At 38.7% G+C, this 20,723-nt stretch overlaps 1 protein-coding gene across 5 annotated transcripts in view; it reads left to right on the top strand.

Annotated features, from left to right (window-relative positions):
* The window catches only part of EPS8 (epidermal growth factor receptor pathway substrate 8), a 197,207-nt gene that overhangs the window by 107,746 nt on the left and 68,738 nt on the right, over positions 1-20,723 (top strand). For all 5 annotated transcript variants that reach the window (XM_054036082.1, XM_054036092.1, XM_054036101.1 and 2 more), the window contains 2 exons: positions 11,265-11,355; positions 12,656-12,729. In XM_054036082.1, the coding sequence (XP_053892057.1) occupies positions 11,294-11,355; positions 12,656-12,729 (136 nt within the window). In that variant the 5' untranslated portion in view covers positions 11,265-11,293. The remainder of the gene's footprint in view (positions 1-11,264; positions 11,356-12,655; positions 12,730-20,723) is intronic.

The following is a 20,723-nucleotide window of genomic DNA, read 5'->3' as shown; positions in this document are numbered from 1 at the left end:
TGTAATAATGTGAGACATTTTTACCTTCCCTCTGCTCTGCAAAAACTCTTGATCTTTCTGGGGAAACTTCGCCTGACATGCATTTGGGGGCTTCTGTGGTATAACAGTACTGCCAGCGGCTGCTAATGTAAGTCCAACATTTTATTCTCTGGACAGTAACTGGGTTCTTTCCAAGGCCCATACTCCCTTTTTGTAAAGCTTCCTGTTCAAGCCAACAGTGTTGTTCACCTTAGCACCACCCTTTTCTTGATTAATGGACTCACTCAGAGCAACAAGGATCTTATAGCTTTGGTTTTGTTCTTCAGCAGACTTTTCTATAGACAGTGCAATCTGCCACAACATGAATGATGCTTGTGTTGGTAATGTGCTAATATGTATGTGTACCATTGACATTTATCAGATAGAATCAGAACTCATCAGTAGTCATAAGTCCTATACTTCTGACTACTAACGGAGATTTTCCTTTCAGCTGAAGTGATAGAAGCCTATACATTTGAGAAGCTCCATCCTTGGCAGTCTAGTGACAACTCTGAAGAGCTCGGTGGCCATGGTTTTGTTGCAATATAAATAAAACCCAACTATTTATTGATATTTGTATTGAAGCATTATCTAAGGGCCTCTATCAGGATTGGAGTTGCACTATGCTGGATGCTACAAAAACTCATAAGAAGTCACAGTCCCTGCCCCCAAAGAGTTTACAGTCTAGTTTAAGAAAAGATGCAACAAATGATTGCAATAAGCAATAGGAGACAGGGAAAACAAAAGGAATAAGATCATACAGTATCTCTGTAGTAGGCTAGTTTGTGTTCACAAGTTATGTTGATGGTTCCAAATCATGTAAAAGTTGCATTTAACTGAGACTTTATGTTTAAAGGCAAAGCTAATTGGGATGCATTTCTCTGCACATGGAATTATTAGTGTTCATATCTTTGAACAATGGATAATCTTTTCCTCTTTTCTTTTCTTTTTTCTTTTCTTTTCTTTTCTGTCCTGGGGACCTTTTAATCGGTCTCTGCTGCGTTGACCCAGGATACCTATTTCACACCTGTGTGATTCTTCGCTGGGGCTTTGCATAACTATGCAGAACTTCAGAGTAATTAATGCTCATTTTGTTTTAGACAAGGCAGTTTACTCTTTAATTAACAGTGGCTTTACTGTTGCTTTAACACTTGCACATAGCATTCTAATGTGCCTTCTTGTGTCACATGCCCTGTCCACAATAGTGCCTTAGCCCAGTTCTAACACTGTGCTCTGAATGTAGTTAAAAATTGTGGCCCCAATCCTGTAGTGACATCCATCAAAGTGGGCCTGCATATGGAGTATCATCTTCAATGGGGCTCTGCACAGGTGCAGCAGTGAATAGATCTGAGTGTAAGACTGGGACCAATGTTAAGCGTCAGTGATATAAGTTTCCTTTTGGACAATATTTTTCTCTCCCTTCCCCCCAATTAATAATCTGTCTTCCAACTAGATAGTAGGTCGGGAATTTTTCATCAAAAGGTTTTTTCGATGGGAAATGTAGTTACTGCAAAATAAAAAAAAAATTGAAGGACGATTTTAATTTTGGTGAAAATTTTAGATTTTCCATTGGGAACATTGAAACAAAATATTTCATTTCAACTTGTGGCACTCTGAATCAAAACCTTTCTCATGGTTTGTCAGCTAGGGCTGATATCTTTCCAAATGCATTTAAAATAGTCTAGATAAAGTGTCTTCTATGAAACGGTTTATGTTTAAAGAAGAGTGGCAAAGCAAATCTCAGTTCTGACAATTGAGAATATGATATTCTGATGATCTTGATTACTTTTACAAATGTACTTTACACATTGGATTAATTCTTAGCTGGTTTGTCCTGTTCAAGCTAAAAGCAGATTTTGGTAGCCTGTATTTACAGATGAATTCTGGATTTGGGGATATGAAATGTAGACAGAACTCTTTCTTTTGCAAGTGATTGTATCTACCTTTCTGAATTTTTGAAAGTCCAGAACGCCTCTTCTGAGAGAGGATTATTTAGACTACTTACCACATGACTCCTACTCCTGGGGAGATTCTGCATGCCCGCAGAAAGTGGCCCCCTCACAGAATTCCTGTGCTTCTTGCAGAAAATGGTAGGGAAGCAAAGAGAAGCTGCGCGCGGGGTGGTGGTGGGGGGTGGAAGACGACCATGGGTGCAGTTAGGATTTCCCCCCCAAACAGAGGCGAGGCATGGGGGGCACACGGGGTTATGTGCCACTGCCCACCCCCCATTTCTGTAAGCTCAAATATGCCCAGCTGAAGGAGGCTGCGTGAACATTGCCTTCTGGGTCCTAGTGCCAGTTGTACTCCCCTTCTGTGTGCTGGGAGCCTTCCTGCTTTCTGTCCAACAGTGAGTGCCCGTGGTGGGGCTGCGTAAGGCAGTTGGTGGGAAGAGGCAAGGGGGGGTGAGAGGATGGGGGGAAGGAAATGAGAGGAGGGGGATGGAGAAGAAAAGGGGAGAGGGGAATCGTGAGGGGGAAGCAGGAGCCCAGCATGCGGCGTCCCCTCAGCAGCAGTTGGGGCTCCCCCGTTAAGCAGGCCCATCAAACCGTCACCCTGACAAGCTCTAGCCCCTATACCTGGACCTCTTTGACAAGCCCCTCATACCCAGACCTCCACCCTATTGATCCCCAACCAGCTGCATCCCCCACCCCATCAAGCCCCACTTCCCTGGCACCTGGACCCCCACACCCAGACCCCCCTGCTGAGCCCCAGCCACCTTCACCTGCATCCCCTGCAGGGTCCCATTGTCCCAGCACCCAGAACCCCTCAATGCGCTCCTGTGCATCCAGATCTCCTACTGAGCCGCCCACACCCAGATTGCCCCACACAGAAACCTTTCACACCATATCTGGATCCCCCCACACTAAGCCCCTCCACACTTGGATCCTGTGGGACTGAGCCTGCCCACCCACACCTGGTGCTCCTGGTACAGAGGGGTAGGGCCACAGGGTGTTTCTGGGTCAGGTGCAGCCTCATTGCCGAGTCCCTGTACCAGGAAAGCTGGGGGCTTCAGGGTGATCTCCCATCTCAATGCAGCCAGTGGCCTGTGCTCCCCACTGCCATGCTGGAGCCACGTTTATTTATTGACAAAATTTGCAGAATTTTAAAATAGTGTGCACATAATTTTTAATTATTTTGGCAAAGAATTTTTTATTTTTTGGTGCAGAATTCCCTCAGGAGTAGACTCTGCAGTGTTTTTATAGAATTTCTACACTCATATACATATTATAAACTTGTGTGTACATGTGTATACTATGTGAAAGATACGCAAAAGCAGAGGAAACTGAAAATGCCTATATGCAAAGTGTTGTCCAAAGCACAAAGGAAACAAATGGGGAAAAAGCAAAGAAAATATTTTTTCCTATGAATTTTAATTGACAGTGGTCTTAGCTATAACCTGTAACTCTAGCAGGTAGAGTTTCCAGACAGTCATGTCACCTGACAGATGTTTGAGTCCATTCAACAATAGAAAAGAGAGTAGTGAAAGTAAGAAGATATTGAAAAGAAACAAATGAAGGTGGAAAGTTGCAGCAGCATAAAGGAAAATAGTTTAGAGACATGAAAGGACAATTGTTTTTGTTGGGGTGAGCTTTTTGCGGGGGTAAGGGAGAGGAGCATTTAAAAATAGTTGTGAAAAAAAAAATAGTGTGAGGGAGTGACTCTGGGATGTAGGGGGGAGAGAGCCATATATGGAAGGGAAAATTAGAGAGACCAGGAAAAATAAGAGGGGACATACAATGAAGCAAGTTAATTTAAAAAAAAAAAAAAAAAAAAAAAAAGTTTTCCAGAAGCTTGGTACAAAAATGCTATGATAAAATCAGCACAAACAATATTAGAGACACTAAATACAGTTTTATTGAATCCATGGTTAGTTATGCCGTAACAGATTAATCTTATTTTGCTTTATCCTCTAAGATTTTAAACCCATCTGAAAGGAAAAAATATGAATGGCTCTCTTTGACAGTGATACAAGAGTTTTTGGTCTGCTACCCACATAAATGTTGCATTGTACTATTGTACTTGGTTTTATTTTTGGTATCATAATTGCACTCTGCCAACTATCTGGCTGGGGAAGAATCTTTGTCTTTTGGGGTTTGTGCTGACAGTGAGTTTGTGTTTTGTTGTTGAGTATCTACTGTTCAAGAAATACATTATCACTTCTCACCCGTTCTTAGCCTCCTCTATCCCTGCTCCCCCACACACTCTATAACCTTCCCCTGTCGCTGTTTGGCAAGCCTCAGCAATGTTAAGCTGTTGCTTTTTATCAATCCGATATTGTTGGATGGGAGTAATTAATTCCGAATGTATGCCATTTGTGTTTGTTTTTGGACTTTGAAGGGAGGTGATGGCTGCACAGTTTTTACTGTGATGGTAACATCATATTGACATATCTGAGGAGTATAGAAATAACTATGTATTTATAACCAGCAAAGAGAAAATCAGCAAAAGAGCGAGGCTCTCTTGGTTGGTTGGGAGCGCTGGAAATAATTGCGGGTGAGAGAAGAGAAAAGGAAGAAGTAACCAGAATGAGGAATTGGCTTTTGATCTGTGATGACTTTAAGAAGCCGTGTTGCTGCCTTACTTTTTGTATTCAGTCATTGATCCTTGCTAGTAGCAGAAAAGTCCTTTGTAAAGGGTAAATACCAGCATTATGTATTTCAAAATACATTTTCACTGGGTGGATGAATTATCTCAGAAAAACTGAGGCACTTACCTTAATCCACAAACGAAGTGTACTAAGGCTTTTTTAAAAAAATAGAACTTTTTCAAGGGTCCTTTTCTAGAGGTTGTTGAGCTTCAGTGAGAGTTGAGGGCACTCAGCAGCTTTCAGCATTAGGTCCTTTGGGAAGAAGTCATGCTCTGAATAGGGGTGTTACTAACGTAGTTTTAATGTAGTGTCAACATAGTATTTAGACTCCAGTTCTGTAAAATACATAAGCATGTTCTTAAGCTTATTTTTATTCATCAAAGCGCTTAAGTCAACAGGACTTGGCACATGTTAAAGTTAATCGTGTCCTTTGATGAATAGGGGTGGTTTGCTGATGTGGGGACTTAATAGAAAATCAAGAGTGGTTGAGGGGGGCCAGGGAAGAGTAACATGGGTGAATTTGGTTAAGATGAAAAGCATGCAGAACTCACATGGTTCTGACAATGTTAATTTTCAATGGCTTTGCAGTGTTTTCATTTATGAAGCCGTGTTTTAACTTAACAAGGAGGGTGTCAAACAAAACAAGTGTATAAAATCATGTAATAAAAGTAGTAATATAGGATTTATCAGACATGGATAATTTAATTCATAATGAGGTGCTAGGAATTTTCTCTTGGGCATGTCTGACTATCTTACACTGTAAATTCTCCATATGTGAATTAGTGACCTGATGCAAACCCTTTCTGCACTATGCGCCACCGAAGATCATCATGCCATATGGTGTCACCAGAGGTAATTTTCTCCAAGATATGAAATGAAATTTCATAGTTGTCCTATGACTTAGAGTCCTGATGATTCGCCATTCTCAAGATATCCATTCCCTAATTGTTAGAGGCTTTTCTTTAATAATTTTACAGCTGGAGAATTCCCCTTTCCATACTAACAGATCAAAGGCAGACCATTTCTGAAATATTTTTTTTAGCTAGTATTATCTTGCAAGCATGACCTTTTTTCTTAACAATGCTCTCTGTCGGGAGGCTTTAATCCGTTCTAGAGTGCAGCAACTTCCCATAACCCTAGCACCACTAAGAAATCTGAAGTTGAATTCTTTAGTGTGTTACTTTTTCTTCCTCAGTTGAAAACTCAGCAGTCACCATCTTGAATTTTTCTGTTGCTAATTGGACAACATTGATCCAAACACCTTGAGTAAAATATTTTTTAGTTGGCAGGTGTCCTGTACTCAACACATAGTTCCCTTTCAACTTGGTGCAGATTTTGGGTGACTGCACTTAGGTCTGGTCTACACTGGGGGGGATCGACTTAAGCTATGCAACTTCAGCTACGAGAATAGCGTAGCTGAAGTCGAGGTATTTTAGGTCAACTTACCTCACGTCCTCACAGCGCGAGGTCGACTGCTGCCACTCCCCCATTGACTCCGCTTCTGCCTCTCGCTGCGGTGGAGTACAGGAGTCGACAGCAGAGTGATCAGGGATCGATTTATCATGTCTACACTAGATGCGATAAATCGATCCCTGATGGATTGATCACTACCCACCGGATTGGCGGGTAGTGTAGATGTACCCTTAGTATTTCCCATTATCTGTCTTCCTATAGTATCTTTGCATTCTCTTCTCCCTTTTTAGTTACCACTAGGGTGAAGTATTTTTTATATTAATACTAATACATTGCACTTATAAAGCCCTTCTCGTCGGCAGATCTCAAGATACTTCATAAAGATGGATGAGTATTACTCCTATGTTACTGATGGAGCATAGTGAGGTTAAGTTATTCGTTCATGGTCACATAGTGAATAGAAGAGAACTCTGTCTCTTGAATATGTCGCCCACTGTAACTACTAGACAATATTGCATTTTGAAAAAAGATCAGTCACCTTTATGACCTTGATTTTATGGTAAGCTCATGGACTTAGTTATTACATAAAACTCTTTGATGTCATATGACAGTCAGACAATATCTAGCCTGTGTGTGTGTGTATAGCAAATCAAATGGCATCATAATTTCATTATGGTTGGCAAAGAATGTATCTATTTATCTCTCATTGTTTACGTCGCACACATTGTGCTGCTTTCACTATACCAGTGTGGTGAAAGCAGTACAACATCCTCCCCCAGCCTGTTCATATGCAATTAGACGGTGTGGGCTCATTCCTGTAAACTCGGCAGAATAAGCTATACCAGCGTAAGGCACCTTTGTACTGGTAGAGCTTCTTCCACACTAGGAATGTACCAACTTAACTGTTTTTCAGTTTAAAAAAAAAAAGAAAAGAAAAGAAAAAAGAAAAATCACACCTCTATCTGCAATAATTAAATAGAAGACAAACTGTGTGTAACACAGTCTTAGGTTTTATACTGCTGCCCATTGCTGTACTATCTGGGTGCCTTCCATGTGAAACTGATAACAAAAGTGAAGTCCCCAATGGACTTCATGCAGTCTCTGCCACTTCTCCCTTTTCAGGGTAGAAAACTCTGTTCCAGGTAACGTTTTTGTTTGTTTGTTTTAAAATTGTATTAATTTTCTTTTTTAAAACTATAGTATTACTTGACTTTTAGTTAGTGTTTTATTCCTTGTAATGCACATTTCTCAGAGGGGTAGGAAAGTGAAATAATTCCTTCAAACAGAAATAAAGATACAAAAAAAAAATGCTTTCATAAGTAAATTGTTGTTGTTTAAAATCTCTTTAGAAGCAGGGATCACAGTTATTTTAGGATGTTTATCTTTAAATTATCTAAAGCCAGTAACACCAACTTATTTAAGTGAGACCTGTTGAGCTGAGTGAGAGGAAAAATTAAACAGGAAGTAGAGTTATTATTAGATTCTGGGATCTCAGTAGCTTAACAATGTTTATTCAGTAGCTTAACAATGTTTACTACTTGACTTGCTATAGAACTAGTTTTCAGAGACTGAACGAGCATTTAGAATTTAAAAAAAAATAACTGAGGCAATTTCATAAGTGAATATTAACAAACTAATGCACTACACGTTATAGTAAAGTGTTTAGTGCTTGTATACTGCATTTTAAAAAAATTCCCTCTGCATTATGCAGTTACTCTGAAATAAGTGTTGTTTTTAAAAGCTATTTTTAAAACCCCCAGATTAAAAAAAAAGGTAAATTTGATAAACAATGTGATTTTAGAACATTGAGCTTAAAAAGCAAATTGAAAAAAATATAGTTTTGGTAATCAATAGCAACTTTTTGGTACTATTTTCTAAGTATCAGATAAAACATACTCCTAAGTGGTTTAGGTTTGTTTTGGTTTAGCTCCTGAACTGTCTTGGTCCAAGGAGTGAAATGGGTCTTTAGTACATATTTATAATGATGGCTTCCAAAGTATTCTCCATTTAATTTCAAAAGCATATGAAGTTTTAATATCAGAAAGTTGCAAAGGGAAGATAAAATATGTGTAAATAGTAATCACCTCTCATTCAAAACTATTGAGTAACTAATTTGTGATATTTGTAAGCTTGCAAGTTGTCTAAAATCCAGTAATTGAGGAACATTTAAAAAATGTAATTTTCTTCAATATTTTTCCTAGTGGTGCATCTAACTGAAAATTCTGGGTTAGTAATGGCTTTCAGAGGATCATATCTGACTAGATTTTTCACCACCATTCAGTTTTAAATTTGTTTAAATATAAAGTTTTAAAAAGTTTTAACGGTAGGCAAGTTAGACAAATGTTTAGCCAAAATGTTTATTTTCGTCTGTACTAACTTAATCTGTTTTGTTTTTGTTGTAAATCTGTTTAAACAATTACTCCTGTTCCAGCTTTGACTTCATTTGCCATCTGTGATGCCAACTTTATAGATTCATTATAGTAGTCTTATATATGATTTTGCTTTTACTGAAAATATTCATTTCACCCCTAATTTTAGTAAGTAGAGGTTATCAGTATAAAGCAAGTATTCATCAGAAATCTCTGAAGAATCTGAAGATTAATATAGTTGCTGAATTAGTAAAAATAAGCCATTTCTCATTAAATGCAATCCTCAATATCCCAGACGACTGGAATGTTATACAGATTTCTTTTTAAGTGAACCTAAAGATCCCAAAATGAGCGATTGGCCTTACCTTAGATTGGGTTTGGAGGGGAGCCTTTAAAAGTTCATTGCCAATAGAACACTTAAACACACAGAGGAAAGGGCCAGACCAATGGCTAAGAGATGGGAAGCAGTGTGAAAGAATTAAATGGCCAATTCCCAGTGTGGAAAGGGGTTAATAGTAGCATGACCTAGGGATCTGTACTAGATGTAGTAGTGTTCAGTCTATTTATTGATCTGGGGGGAAAAGAATAAATAGCATAGTAGTAAATTTTGCTGAGAGCACACAATGTTTTCACTGAGTCAAGTATAGAGATGATTTTGAGACCCTTAAAGGTTTTAATTACTAATTAATTATATAACACTGCAATATAGCAAGCAAAATTAATTATAGACAAGTGCAAGGTAATGCACTCTAGAAAGAACACTTTAAAAAAGTGAAAAACACTGTTGGGGTCTGAATTGTCCATTTTCAGGAAAAAGGTCTAGCTGTTGTGAACATCTCAGTGTGGAACACTGCTCAAGGTTTAAAAGAGGAAAAAACAGTGTTTACTTTAAACTATATGACAAAATATAGAGAAAATAAGAGAGATACTGTTTCATTCTTTTATCTGATTACATGTAATGGTCTGTTCTAATGTTCAATACTGTGTTTAGCTTTGATAGCCTCATTTCAAACAGGATCTAGCAGAGACAGCAAATTATCTGAGAATGATGATGAAAGTTGCTACAGTTACAGTGGGATTTCATATAGGGAGAGATTAAAAAGAGTAAGGACTAGTTGGTGCAATCCATTGAATGGAATGAGTTTTCACAGGTGTAACTGAGATCAGAGTTTGATCCAATTTGGTCTAAATAAAATTTGTTTTGAATGAAAGAAGAGTAATAGGAAGATACTATGCAGATACAAACTAATGAGTCGTGTAGGTCAGTCAATTGCTTCCTTTACCTCATAAAACAAGGAGGAGAGAGGACAATTAAAAATGAAAGGCAGCAAATCTAAAATGGATAGAAGTGAGTTCTTTTTACACTATATAACTAATCTATGGAACTCAGTGCTTCAGGATATTAAGGAAAACTTCATATGAAGTGTCAATAAAAGATTAGACATTTGTCTGAATAAAATATCAGGAGCAGTTTCACTAACTATATAAAAAAAATAAGGATTAGCAATCCTTAGTGCTTCAAGGTATAACCTGATTGCAAGGTGTGTTTGGAAGTAATTTTCCATATGGTATAGTAAAGCAAATTATGCTTACCGTGGAAATGGGGTTTTACCTTCTTCTAAAACATTAATTTTCAAATACAAGATACTGATATAAATGGAGCCATATATTCAGTATTGGTATGGCAATTCCCATATTCCTAAGTAATGGTCTGTTCCCTTTTAGTAGCATTTGCATAATCAGTACTTGTTTTGGCTATTTCCCAAAGATCAAAGGGTCTGTTTTTCTTACCTATCCATTGATATATTGAAAGTTTTCAAATTAATATAAATCCTCCATGTGCAAATGGTAGAATATCCTTCCTAATACTTTGTATGATGATTTCTCTGTGTTTATAGGATCATGAAATCCAGTGTTATTTCAGTCTCAATTTTGACTTGAAAGGATACATTTAAGGCGTTGTCTACACTGCCACTTTACAGCGCTGAAACTTTCTCGCTCAGGGGTGTGAAAAAACGCCCCCTGAGCACTGCAAGTTTCAGCGCTGTAAAGCACCAGTGTAGACAGTGCACCAGTGCTGGGAGCTACTGCCCTCGTGGGGGTGGGTTTTTTATTACGCCGGGAGAGCTCTTTTCCAGCACTGGTACCGTGACTACACAGGCACATGAAAGCGCTGCTGCAGCAGTGTTTTAACATTGCTATTGAAGTATACCCAAATTAAAGTAGTTTACAGCCTTCCAGCCAGTGTAGGCTTATTGCTTTAGAGCTATTATCTCAGACACAAACCACTGTGTTTTACCTAACTCCCTTTACATTTAAACTTTCAGAATGTTCCCTCCAGTGGATTTTAAACCCCACAGTTTTTAAACATGTCTCCTTAGATGATGACATTGTTTAATTCTAAGTAGAAGTGATGTAGCTATTTGGCTGATACATTTTATAAATAGAACAATATAGCTATTAACTTTAAAAAAAAATTCAATTCAGTGTTTCTGGTTTGAAATGAAGCATATTGACTAAGCCAGTTAGCCTTTTAGAAAAAGTAGTCGAATTTTTCTTAAGTTTAAATATCACTGTTTTTGTCAACTACTTTCCTTTATTTGAGAAGTCTTTATAAAAGAATATTAAATCAAAATAAATGCTGTTAATTTACCTACACTGTTCTATGTTTGGACAGTGCCTAGCACAAAGGGGTCCTGGTCCGTGACTGGCAGCCCGAGGTGCTATACCACGGCAAATAATAATCTAACTTATTGGTTTCTTTTCCTTCCTAATTTGAAATGTACCATATTTTTCCAAGTGTTTTTACATCCATAACAAACCTATATATTGTACAATACATTAATTTCATATGTTGTTGTTTTTTTCTTCTCTAGATTGTTCCCCTGAGTGACTGAAGACCAGAATGAATGGACATATTTCAAATACCCCTCCGAGTGTATATGGAAGTTACTCTTCTCAAATAAAGTAAGTCTCTTCCCTCACTCTCTCTGTTACCTGCCCCCTGCACACCCAAAAAGTTTTATAGTTTTTCCGTTTGTATTTAAGTTTCAGATGTTCAGAGTAGTAGTAATAATCAAAATCTTGAAAAGTCTTTTTAATTTGTCTCCTGAAAAAATATGCAGACTTTCTGTAAGGGAAGTTTGAGTTTCTGTACTACGTAACCAAAGTGACAAATGACATCAATAAATATCATTTTTTGATTAGTATTGGTGATTATAATTTTAAATCTGTATTGTTGAATAATCTCTTCAGGCTGTCTGCAACATAGAGATATGTCATAGTGGCAATAAGATATTTATTTTCTTAAAGCTGTCATACTAGTTTGTCTGGAAAGTGAAATGGTTAGGTCGATGCTGAACCCAAGTGTTAATCTCATTTTTCAAAGCCTAAACTGATCTTTACATGGGTCAGAAAATATTTTTTCCCTATGGGACAGTACTGTACAATTAATGTTCTATGTTATTGGTTGATGGTTGTTGGCTGCCTGCTACCTTTTTCTGAGACATAGGATATTGCAGAGTAATAAACCACTAACATAGCCTTATCTAACCTAGGACAAGACAGCCTGTGTTTCTATGGGGATGGAATTTACATTATCAATACTTCCAATGTTGTTCCTTCTTTAAGTTGAGGCCACATATAATTTGTTCTTGTTTTTACACAGTGAGGACATTGCTTGCCCTTCCCTTTTAGCCTTGGGCAGTCAGATACTCTTTTTTTTTTTCCCTGTCTCTTTTATAAGACAGAAGCAGTAGTGAGTTAAGCATAGAAGAAAAGGTAAAATCCCACCAAAATAAAAAAAAAATCTGGTATTTATCATGTTTTTTCTGAAAGATGTCCTCTAGTGCAATCAGAAATTGTTTTGGGGAAGTTCTATGACCTGAGTAACGCAGAAAGACAGACTAGCTGATCACAGTGGTCCTTTCTGGTCTTCAAATCTATGACATTATGAATCCATTTTATTATGTGTGTTGTGGTAGTATCTAGGAGCCTCAGTCACGGACCAGGACCCCGTTGTGCTAGGCACTGTACCAGCACAGAACAAAAAGATGATCCCTGCCCCAAAGAGCTTACAATCTAAGTAAATCATGTGTAGTTATGTATGTACATGAGGTGGGGTGTTCATTCTCAATGCCCCTGCGGGAAATACTGTTGTATACATATGTGGTATATGTATTTGAAAATTTTTACAAAGCTCAGATACTTTTAGCAAAAGATACCAAATAAATCTATAAATAGACTAACCACACACCTTTTCTTCTAGTGGATATGGTTCGCCAACGTTTGCTCAGGTGGAGAGGGAACAAAGTTCAAAAGCAAGTGCAAAGGCTATTTATGGTAAGCCTTGCTTAATAGATACTGAATCTGTCATTTAAACAGTGACTTTTTAAGTGTTGCAAGTGTGTGTGTGTGTGTGTGTATCTATCTATCTATATATCTAATATATGAAATTGATTTGTATCTGAGTTAAAACTAACTGTGCTAAAGAATAAGTTTTGTTCTTAATATAAAGTAGGCTTCTAACTGCTTACCTTTAACAAGTCACCATTCTTACAGTATTTATTGCAATAATGAGTTGAAGAATAGTCTTGTGGCCAAGGCACATGAGAGGGAATCAGGAGATCTGGAGCCTATTCCCAGCTGTGCTATAAACTTTGTGTGGCCACTTAACCTTTCTGTTTCTCAGTTTCGCCATTTGCAAAAAGGAAAGAATATGTATCTGCTTTTCAGAGGTGGTGGTAGGAATAATTCATTACTGCTTGGAAAGGTCTTTCTAGTCTTTGGATGAAAGATGCTGAAGAAAAGTGTTGTTACTGTTTATTGGAACTACCTACCATGGGATATATAAAGAAACTCTGTCAAGGTTAACAGGCTCAAATCTGCCTCCTGTGGATTATGGTTTAGTGGTTAGAGTCGGGGGGTGGGAGTTTGGACCCTGTGATTCTATTCCCTGAGCTTTGTAACTTTGGGAACAAGTCAACTAGTCTTTCTGTGTCTTGTTTTTTTCCCCACCTGTATGTTAGGTAGAAAACTCTCTGCCAAGAACTGCCTGATCCCTAAAGCAGTATATATTTCAGGGCACTGGCATTGCCTATCCTGAATAAATGCTTTCTTTCAAGAAAAAAGAGATGAATTTTTACAGCTGCTAATAAGGAATCCTAGATCGTTATACCTTTTGCATTGTTCTATAAGGCATTGGCGTTGAATATGTTTGACTGTTGTGTTCTACTTAAAGAAGTTTATTCTTTGTTAATAAATGGATCAATGGTAAACCAGTATGGAGACTTGAGGAAGCATGACCAAGAGTGGAATGAAAAAATGAACAGCTTTTAACTGAGTGCTTTCTTATTAACTTGGGAAGATCTCTTTCAGGTTTTCTCACATAATCCCTGTTATCCATCTCCATTGTCAAACGCACAGTATGTGATGATAAAGCATATTTGTAGACAATGGTGTGTAGACACGTCCTTCCATAGCAAGCTGGTCATTTCCATCTTTGACCCCATGGGGTAACAGAAAAGTCAGAGACCAACCAGGATTAGTTTCTTTATACAAAAAGCCAGGAATACTTTCTACTTTTTAAAGAGCTGTGACAACTCCATGCTATACCTGGGTACCTGTTATGCCATGCTACGCAGTGCTATCTTACGTATCAGGAAGACGAGGAGGATATGGCATTTCTAGAACAAACAACAAAAATATCCAAAACACAAGCCCTGGTAGTCATGGGGAAATTTAACTACCTTGACATCTGTTGGAAAAAATAATACAGCAAAATAAAAATTTTCCAACAAGTTATTGTAATATATTATGGACAACTTTTTGTTTTAGAAAATGGCAGAACCAGCGGACAGCCATTTCAGACTTGATTCTGACCAACAGGGAAAAATAGCTAGTGAGTCTGTAGGTGGAAGGCAATTTGAGTGAAAGTCATCATGAAATGATAAATTCCATAATTCTAAGGAAAGGAAGGAGTCAGAACAGCAGAATAAGGACAATGGACTTCCAAAACAAACTTCAACAAACTCAGAGAATTTATAGGTAAGCTCCAAGGGAAGAAAATCTAAGGGATAAAGAAGTTCGGAGAGCTTCAATAAAACAGTATTAAAGGTAGAACAGCAAACTGTTATGGAAAGATAGGAAGAGGACATTATGGCTCCAGCAGAGCTCTTTAATGACCTGAAAATCCAAAAGGAATCCTACAAAGAATAGAAACATTGACAAATTGTGCAGGAGGAGAACAAAAAATAGTAGAAGCATGCAGGGACAAAATCAGAAAGGCTAAGGCACAAAATGAGTTACACCTAGCAACTGACATAAAAAGCAATAAGAGGAGGTTATTTAAATACATTAGGTATGTAGGAGAAGGAACGTGCAGGTCCTCTATTCAGTATGGAAGGAGAGATAACTGGTGGCATCAAAAAGGCTGAGGTGTTTAATACTTGTTTTGCGTCAGTCTTCACTAAAAGTGTTAACTGGTGACCAGATACTCAACACAATATTAACAAGGGGGAAGGAATGCAAGCCAAAATAGTGAAAGAACAGCTAAAGAATATTTACATAAGTTGACAGCAACGAGACATTGGTCAATATGATATCGGAGTACATGTCTGTGTTTGAGGACAAACTCAAAGAAAACTGAAGTTAATGCAAGTAAGGAAGGTGAAAGAAGAGCTGTTGATTGAAGTTGCAGGAGAGAAGCTGAATCAGAAGAAAAAGTGTGTACACTCGGGAAGTACACTCGCATAGGAGAGCGATCTGGATAGTTGAAGAACCATTCAGTGTGGTTGGGCAGCAGTGAAAAATGTGACAGAAGCATTGTGGGACTGACAATATTGTGGGACTGACAATCATTTTCATTAATGATTGAATAATGGAGTGATCAGTGTACTTATAAAATTCGAATGACACAAAGCTGGGAGGGGTTGCAAGAAGATAGGACTAGAATTTAAAACGATCTTGAGAAATTCCAAAATAGGTCTGAAATCAGCAAGGTGAAGTTCAATAAAGATAGGTGCAAAGCACTACAGTTGAGCATGAAAACTCAAATGCACAATTACAGCTTGGGAAATAACTGGCTAGTGGTAGTACTGCTGAAAAAAATCTGGGATCACAAACAGAATATGCATCACCAATGTGGTACAGTTACAAAAAATGTTACCATGTTATCAATAGGAGTGTTTTTTATGTAAGACATGGGAGGCAATTGTCCTGCTTTGCTTGGCACTGGTGAGGCCTTAGCTGGAGTATTGTGTCCAATTCTAGGTGTCACTCTTTAGGAAAGATGTGGTTAAACTGGAGAGAGTCTGGAGGAGAGGGACAAAAATGATAAAAGATTGAGAAAAGCTGACCTATGAAGAAAGTTAAAAAATCTGGGTAAGTTTAGCCTTGAGAAAAGAAAACTGAGGGAGGACCTGTTAACTGTCCAATATGTTAAGGGTTGTTATAAAGAGGATGGTGATAGATAGTTCTTCATGTTCACTAAAGGTAGGACAAGCAGGGCCGGCTCCAGGCACCAGCTTGGCAAGCAGGCGCTTGGGGCGGCCACTCCGGAGAGGAGCGGCAGGTCCAGCTATTCAGCGGCAATTCGGCGAACGGTCCCTCACTCCCGCTCGGAGCGAAGGACCTTCCTCCGAAGTGCAGCCGCAGATCACGATCGCGGCTGCTTGGGGCGACCAAAACCCTGGAGCCGGCACTAAGGACAAGTAGTAATGGCTTAAACCCCAGAGATTTAGGTTAGCTATTAGGAAACCCTTTCTTACTATAAGGGTAGTTAAGTTCTGGAATAGGCTTCCAAGGGGAGCTGTGGAATCTCTGTCACTGGAGGTTTGTAAGAACAGGTTAGATAAACACCTGTCAGGGATTGTCTAGGTTTAGTTGGTCCTGCCTCAGTACAGGGAGCTGGTCGGGATGACTCCTTGAGGTCCCTTCCAGTCCTGCATTTCTGTGCCTCTTTTAATATAACTCAAGTACAGTTCCTGTTTATTTTAATATTAAATTCCTTAGTGATCCTTTTTAAACAGGAATTTCTGCATCCTGTATGCACTCCCTGGACAAACAAATCACACATAATTAGAACATTAGGAAGTAGGTAAGAAAACCCAGTAAGAAAAATGTTGATCAAAGTTTCATTTTATAGAACATTTTTTGTGTGACCAGGACACAGCTTTACTCTTCTGGCTGTCTTCCCAGCTCTGTATTATCATCCATTCATTTTAAACTAAGAAGTATAGCAGAATGAGCATAATTATCTACAAATGTAGAATTGTTCTTTGTCTTGAAGTGCTGGATCTCCCTGAGTTTTTATTTCAAACACAATAGATAATTTCAGGTATGGAATTTTCATTTATGAAAAAAATAGGAACCATGTGGGTGGATTTGAGATTAGTGATTGACAGAAGAGGCTTTCATTTCTAAATATCTTAGAATCCAGCCCAGATTAGTATTAATTGACAGTTATCATATCATTGCTATTTGGTGACCTGTGTAAAATGAGTTGGTGATTTCAGGTCATTTTCAGCAGTATTAGAAACATCACAATACTACAATTGCAGTTGCCAGGGGTGGAATGGACATGTAGATTCAACTCTCCAGCAGGACCTTGAGAGAAAAGTTTGCTCTGTTAACTGCCTATGCTTTATATGTTCTGGCTCTAGGACTGTCAGTCAGTTCCACCAAATATGTGTAAATTGGAGAAAAAATGGTAGTAATGCCTGTATTTAAAAATGCATCTGAAATCTCTTTTAAAAGCAATGTAGTTTATTTTATTATATTTTTAATATTTTTAGTAACTGTAGTACCATCTAGCTGCCTCCAGCATGTCTCTACAACAGTGGTTTTCAACCTGTGGTCCATGGACCCCGGAAGTCCCCAGACTGTGTCTAATTTCGAAAAGGGTCCTCACTTCCATTTGAAATTTTTAGGGGTCCTCAAATGAAGAAGGTTATAAAACACTGCCCCTACAACATTCTCCCTTTCTTAATGTTAAGGAATTTTTAGCAGGGGGACGATGGGGAAAATTTTTACTCTTTTTGTTTCAATGTTTCAGTTGCTTTTTGTAATTATCCCAGCATCAGCCTTTGTTCCTGGCTAGTCCCCTTGTAAGAAACAGCCACAGCCCTTTGCACTCACTGACCTGTTTTTATGTCATAAAGGGACAGGATAAAAAATTATTGTTGATTCTCGTGAACATGCTCAGTAGCAATATATCTGTTGCTTAAGCTTTATCATCTAGGAGGACAAAATTTTCAAACGTGCCAATGTCCTATTTTCAGAAGTGATTTAGGAGTCTAAATCTCATTGAGAGCCAGTGAGATTGTGTGCTCGCCTTCTTAAAATTTGTTGAGAGGACGGTGCTCAAACTTTCATGCATTGAAAATGTCAGCCCTGAAGTACCTAGATAGATGTGTGTCTAATGTTAATACCTAAAAGTTGTTTCTCTACAGTGGTCATTCTGAGAAAATTGACAGTTACCTTTGATACCATTAGCTCAGTATTTACAATATTTCCTAGGAGGGCCTGATATTTAGCATTTTCAGTATTCCTTACATGTACAAAATACTGAGGGCATCTCTCTTTATCGAAGGCATTTGACATGTTTTTAAGTGTAATTGGCATAAATTTCACTGAATTAATTTCCTCCCATTGACTACATATTGGGCCCAGCATAGCAGTGGAAGCTTCTTCACACTATCTTACCAACTTGGCTCAATCTTGATATGAGGACTGTCTTCTCTGCATAGTTAGCCTGAGTGATTAGCACATGAGTCTTAGCTTAGCCCAGGTGTGAGCATCCCTACAGCAAAACCCTGCCCATGTTACTGTGTCCTCAATGGTTCTGCTCTTTCCTGTATGTGTCTGGGAGCATAGCCCATGGTTCTTTGTGCTGAGACACTCAAGGATTCTTTCCCAGTCAGTTGTGTCAATTGAAGGAGAACTTGTCTGTTTTCAAGGGGGAACTGTGGGAAAGGCATTGGAGGACTATCAGTACTTTTGTGTTTTTTTTTTTTTTTTTTTTTTTTGTCTGCATCCTCATTGCAAAGTGGCAAGTACCAGCCAGAGTTAAACCTGACCTATATTCCAAGCCTGGTAAACTAGCCTGGGCTTAAAATTACCTCCAAACTGTGTCAAAGGTTTTGCAGTGTGGATAGTGGGCATGGGTGAGGTGGGGCTAACACTTGGGTAAGAGCCCAGATTAACTGTGTGGTGAAGATATACCCATAAACGTGGCCACCTCTGTAGGGTAGTTCAGTCTCCATGACTATTTAGTCTTTTCTTTCTTTCATCTGAGACTATTAATTGTTCCAATTGTGAAGTGAGTTTAGATGGTATTTGTGATGTGAACACTTGTACGCTATCACTCACTTTTACATGGCAATCAAATGGTAAGAACTTTTGATTACTACTGTCTTGGCCTTTTCTGTGTCAGTGACCTCTTCATTTTCAATTTCTTTCCTGCCTGGACCATCCAGTTCTCTTGAGAGTTGCCTTAGGATATATTTTCTCCTTCGAGATGAGAGCTGTCAGGTAACTCATAGAAAAAATGCCCTACGCATTTTTAAAATTCCTGACGTTTGCTTCTGAAATGAACTTTAAACTCTTAATCTTTTCTGTTGAAATCTTAATCTTATCTATTGTTCTAAAGTTAGCTTCTCCATCTGTCTCCTATGGAACTGCTTCTGGTTGTCACAAGAGCTCTGTGGTTTCAGTTTGGAGCCAATAGTGATGATGCACTGGGCGTTTGCCAGTGAGAGATGATAAAACAATGACATTCTTTTGCAAAACTGAGTTGACGGTGCACGATAAATTGTTTGATCATATCTTTCAGCAATGTGCCTAATAATGAAACCTACTTCCTTTTGGAGTCTAAAATTTCTAGCTTCTTCAGGACACTTCAATAAACCATGTGTTTTTTATATTTAAAGAACAGTAATTATAATTGTGCTGATGCTTAGATGGTAGGGATTAAATTGCTTGTGAATTTTCATATTTTTCAGTACTTAATGCAAAGCAAAGTCTGGAAGGCTTTTAAAATGTACACTGTATAATTACAAGCGCCAAGATGTCACAACCAGGTCAAGGGATCCATAGAGCTAGGCATGCTACAGATATGATAAAAGGCTTAATATTCATATTTATATTTGTTAAATTGTGTGTGTATCTCTCTCTCTCAAACCATAATTGATCCAAAAAGGCCCAATCAGCGTACTCCTTTTGGCCCTGTCCCTTATCCAAAAGGGCAGAAACCATTTTGAATCTGTCTAGTCCTTTCAGCACTGCCTATCTGAGAAAAATTTGGCTCGCTAACCATTGTGTGGTCTGTCCAGCATGCCTGTAACTTTCCTGGTGTGTGTCTACATGCATGTGCAGTCCCAGCAGTGCACAGTTGTCGCAACCCCTGTTTTGATTGCCACCAGGCCTAACTCCACGGCTGCAGCACAGATAGGATAGCCCCATCAGTGAAAATAGTCCTCCTCACCCTGCCCCCCAGTGCACCTGTACATTTGGGCATATCTCACCTTTCAATTCCCTGCCATTGCAGGGGCCTCGGGCATTGGTGGTACCTTGGTCTCTCCTGTTCTCTACCTGTGGTGCACAGTTTCCTGAGAACTGAAATATTTTGACCTAACTAAAGTCTTTGGGCATAATATAGGGGTATCAGGATGAAATTTGATGGTCTATGGTAAACAGGAAGTCAGACTGATCCAAAGGTTCCTTCTAGCCTTGTACTCTATGAAACTGTGAAATAAGGGAAGGGTGGGGGACAATGCTTTTATTCTTTCTGTGCACCAGCCCATATGGGGAGAAACACATATGCATCATACATAGATTGCCCTGGGATTGAATAAGTATTCCTAAGCAGTGGAACACTAGCGATCGGGATTCTTGATTTCTGTTTCTGGCTCTGTGAGCTGAATGTTTAGCTCATCTGTTGGAATGGAGCCTGAGACCTCTATATGTAAAAACATGAGCCTTTACCACTTGAGTTAAAGAACATAATGTGTCTTAGTTTGAAAGTAATAGAAGAATCATAGACATCATATGTCGTCTAGCCACTAGAGGGTGACACAGAGCCACACTGTTAGTGTGGGTGGCACAGGCACCTAATTTGTCATGTTCCTTCTGAAAGATTGTTTGGCAAAGTGGTTGAGACTTGACTGTTACATTAGAGTCCTGGGTTCTGTCCATAGCTCCTCCTGAAGGGACCTTGTTCAAGCTCTGGCTTGTCTTACCCGTGAAACTCATGAGTGATAGCTACCCCCTAAAGTATGAAACTTTGGTTCATAGTAAGTTGCGAAGGGCACAAAAATATTAACAGCAGTCAGTAAGTG

Source organism: Malaclemys terrapin, chromosome 1 (genome assembly GCF_027887155.1).
Source record: "Malaclemys terrapin pileata isolate rMalTer1 chromosome 1, rMalTer1.hap1, whole genome shotgun sequence".
Lineage (NCBI taxonomy): Eukaryota > Metazoa > Chordata > Testudines > Emydidae > Malaclemys > Malaclemys terrapin.
The sequence above is the reverse complement of the archived record's forward strand: the minus strand, read 5'-3'. Positions and strand labels throughout refer to the sequence as shown.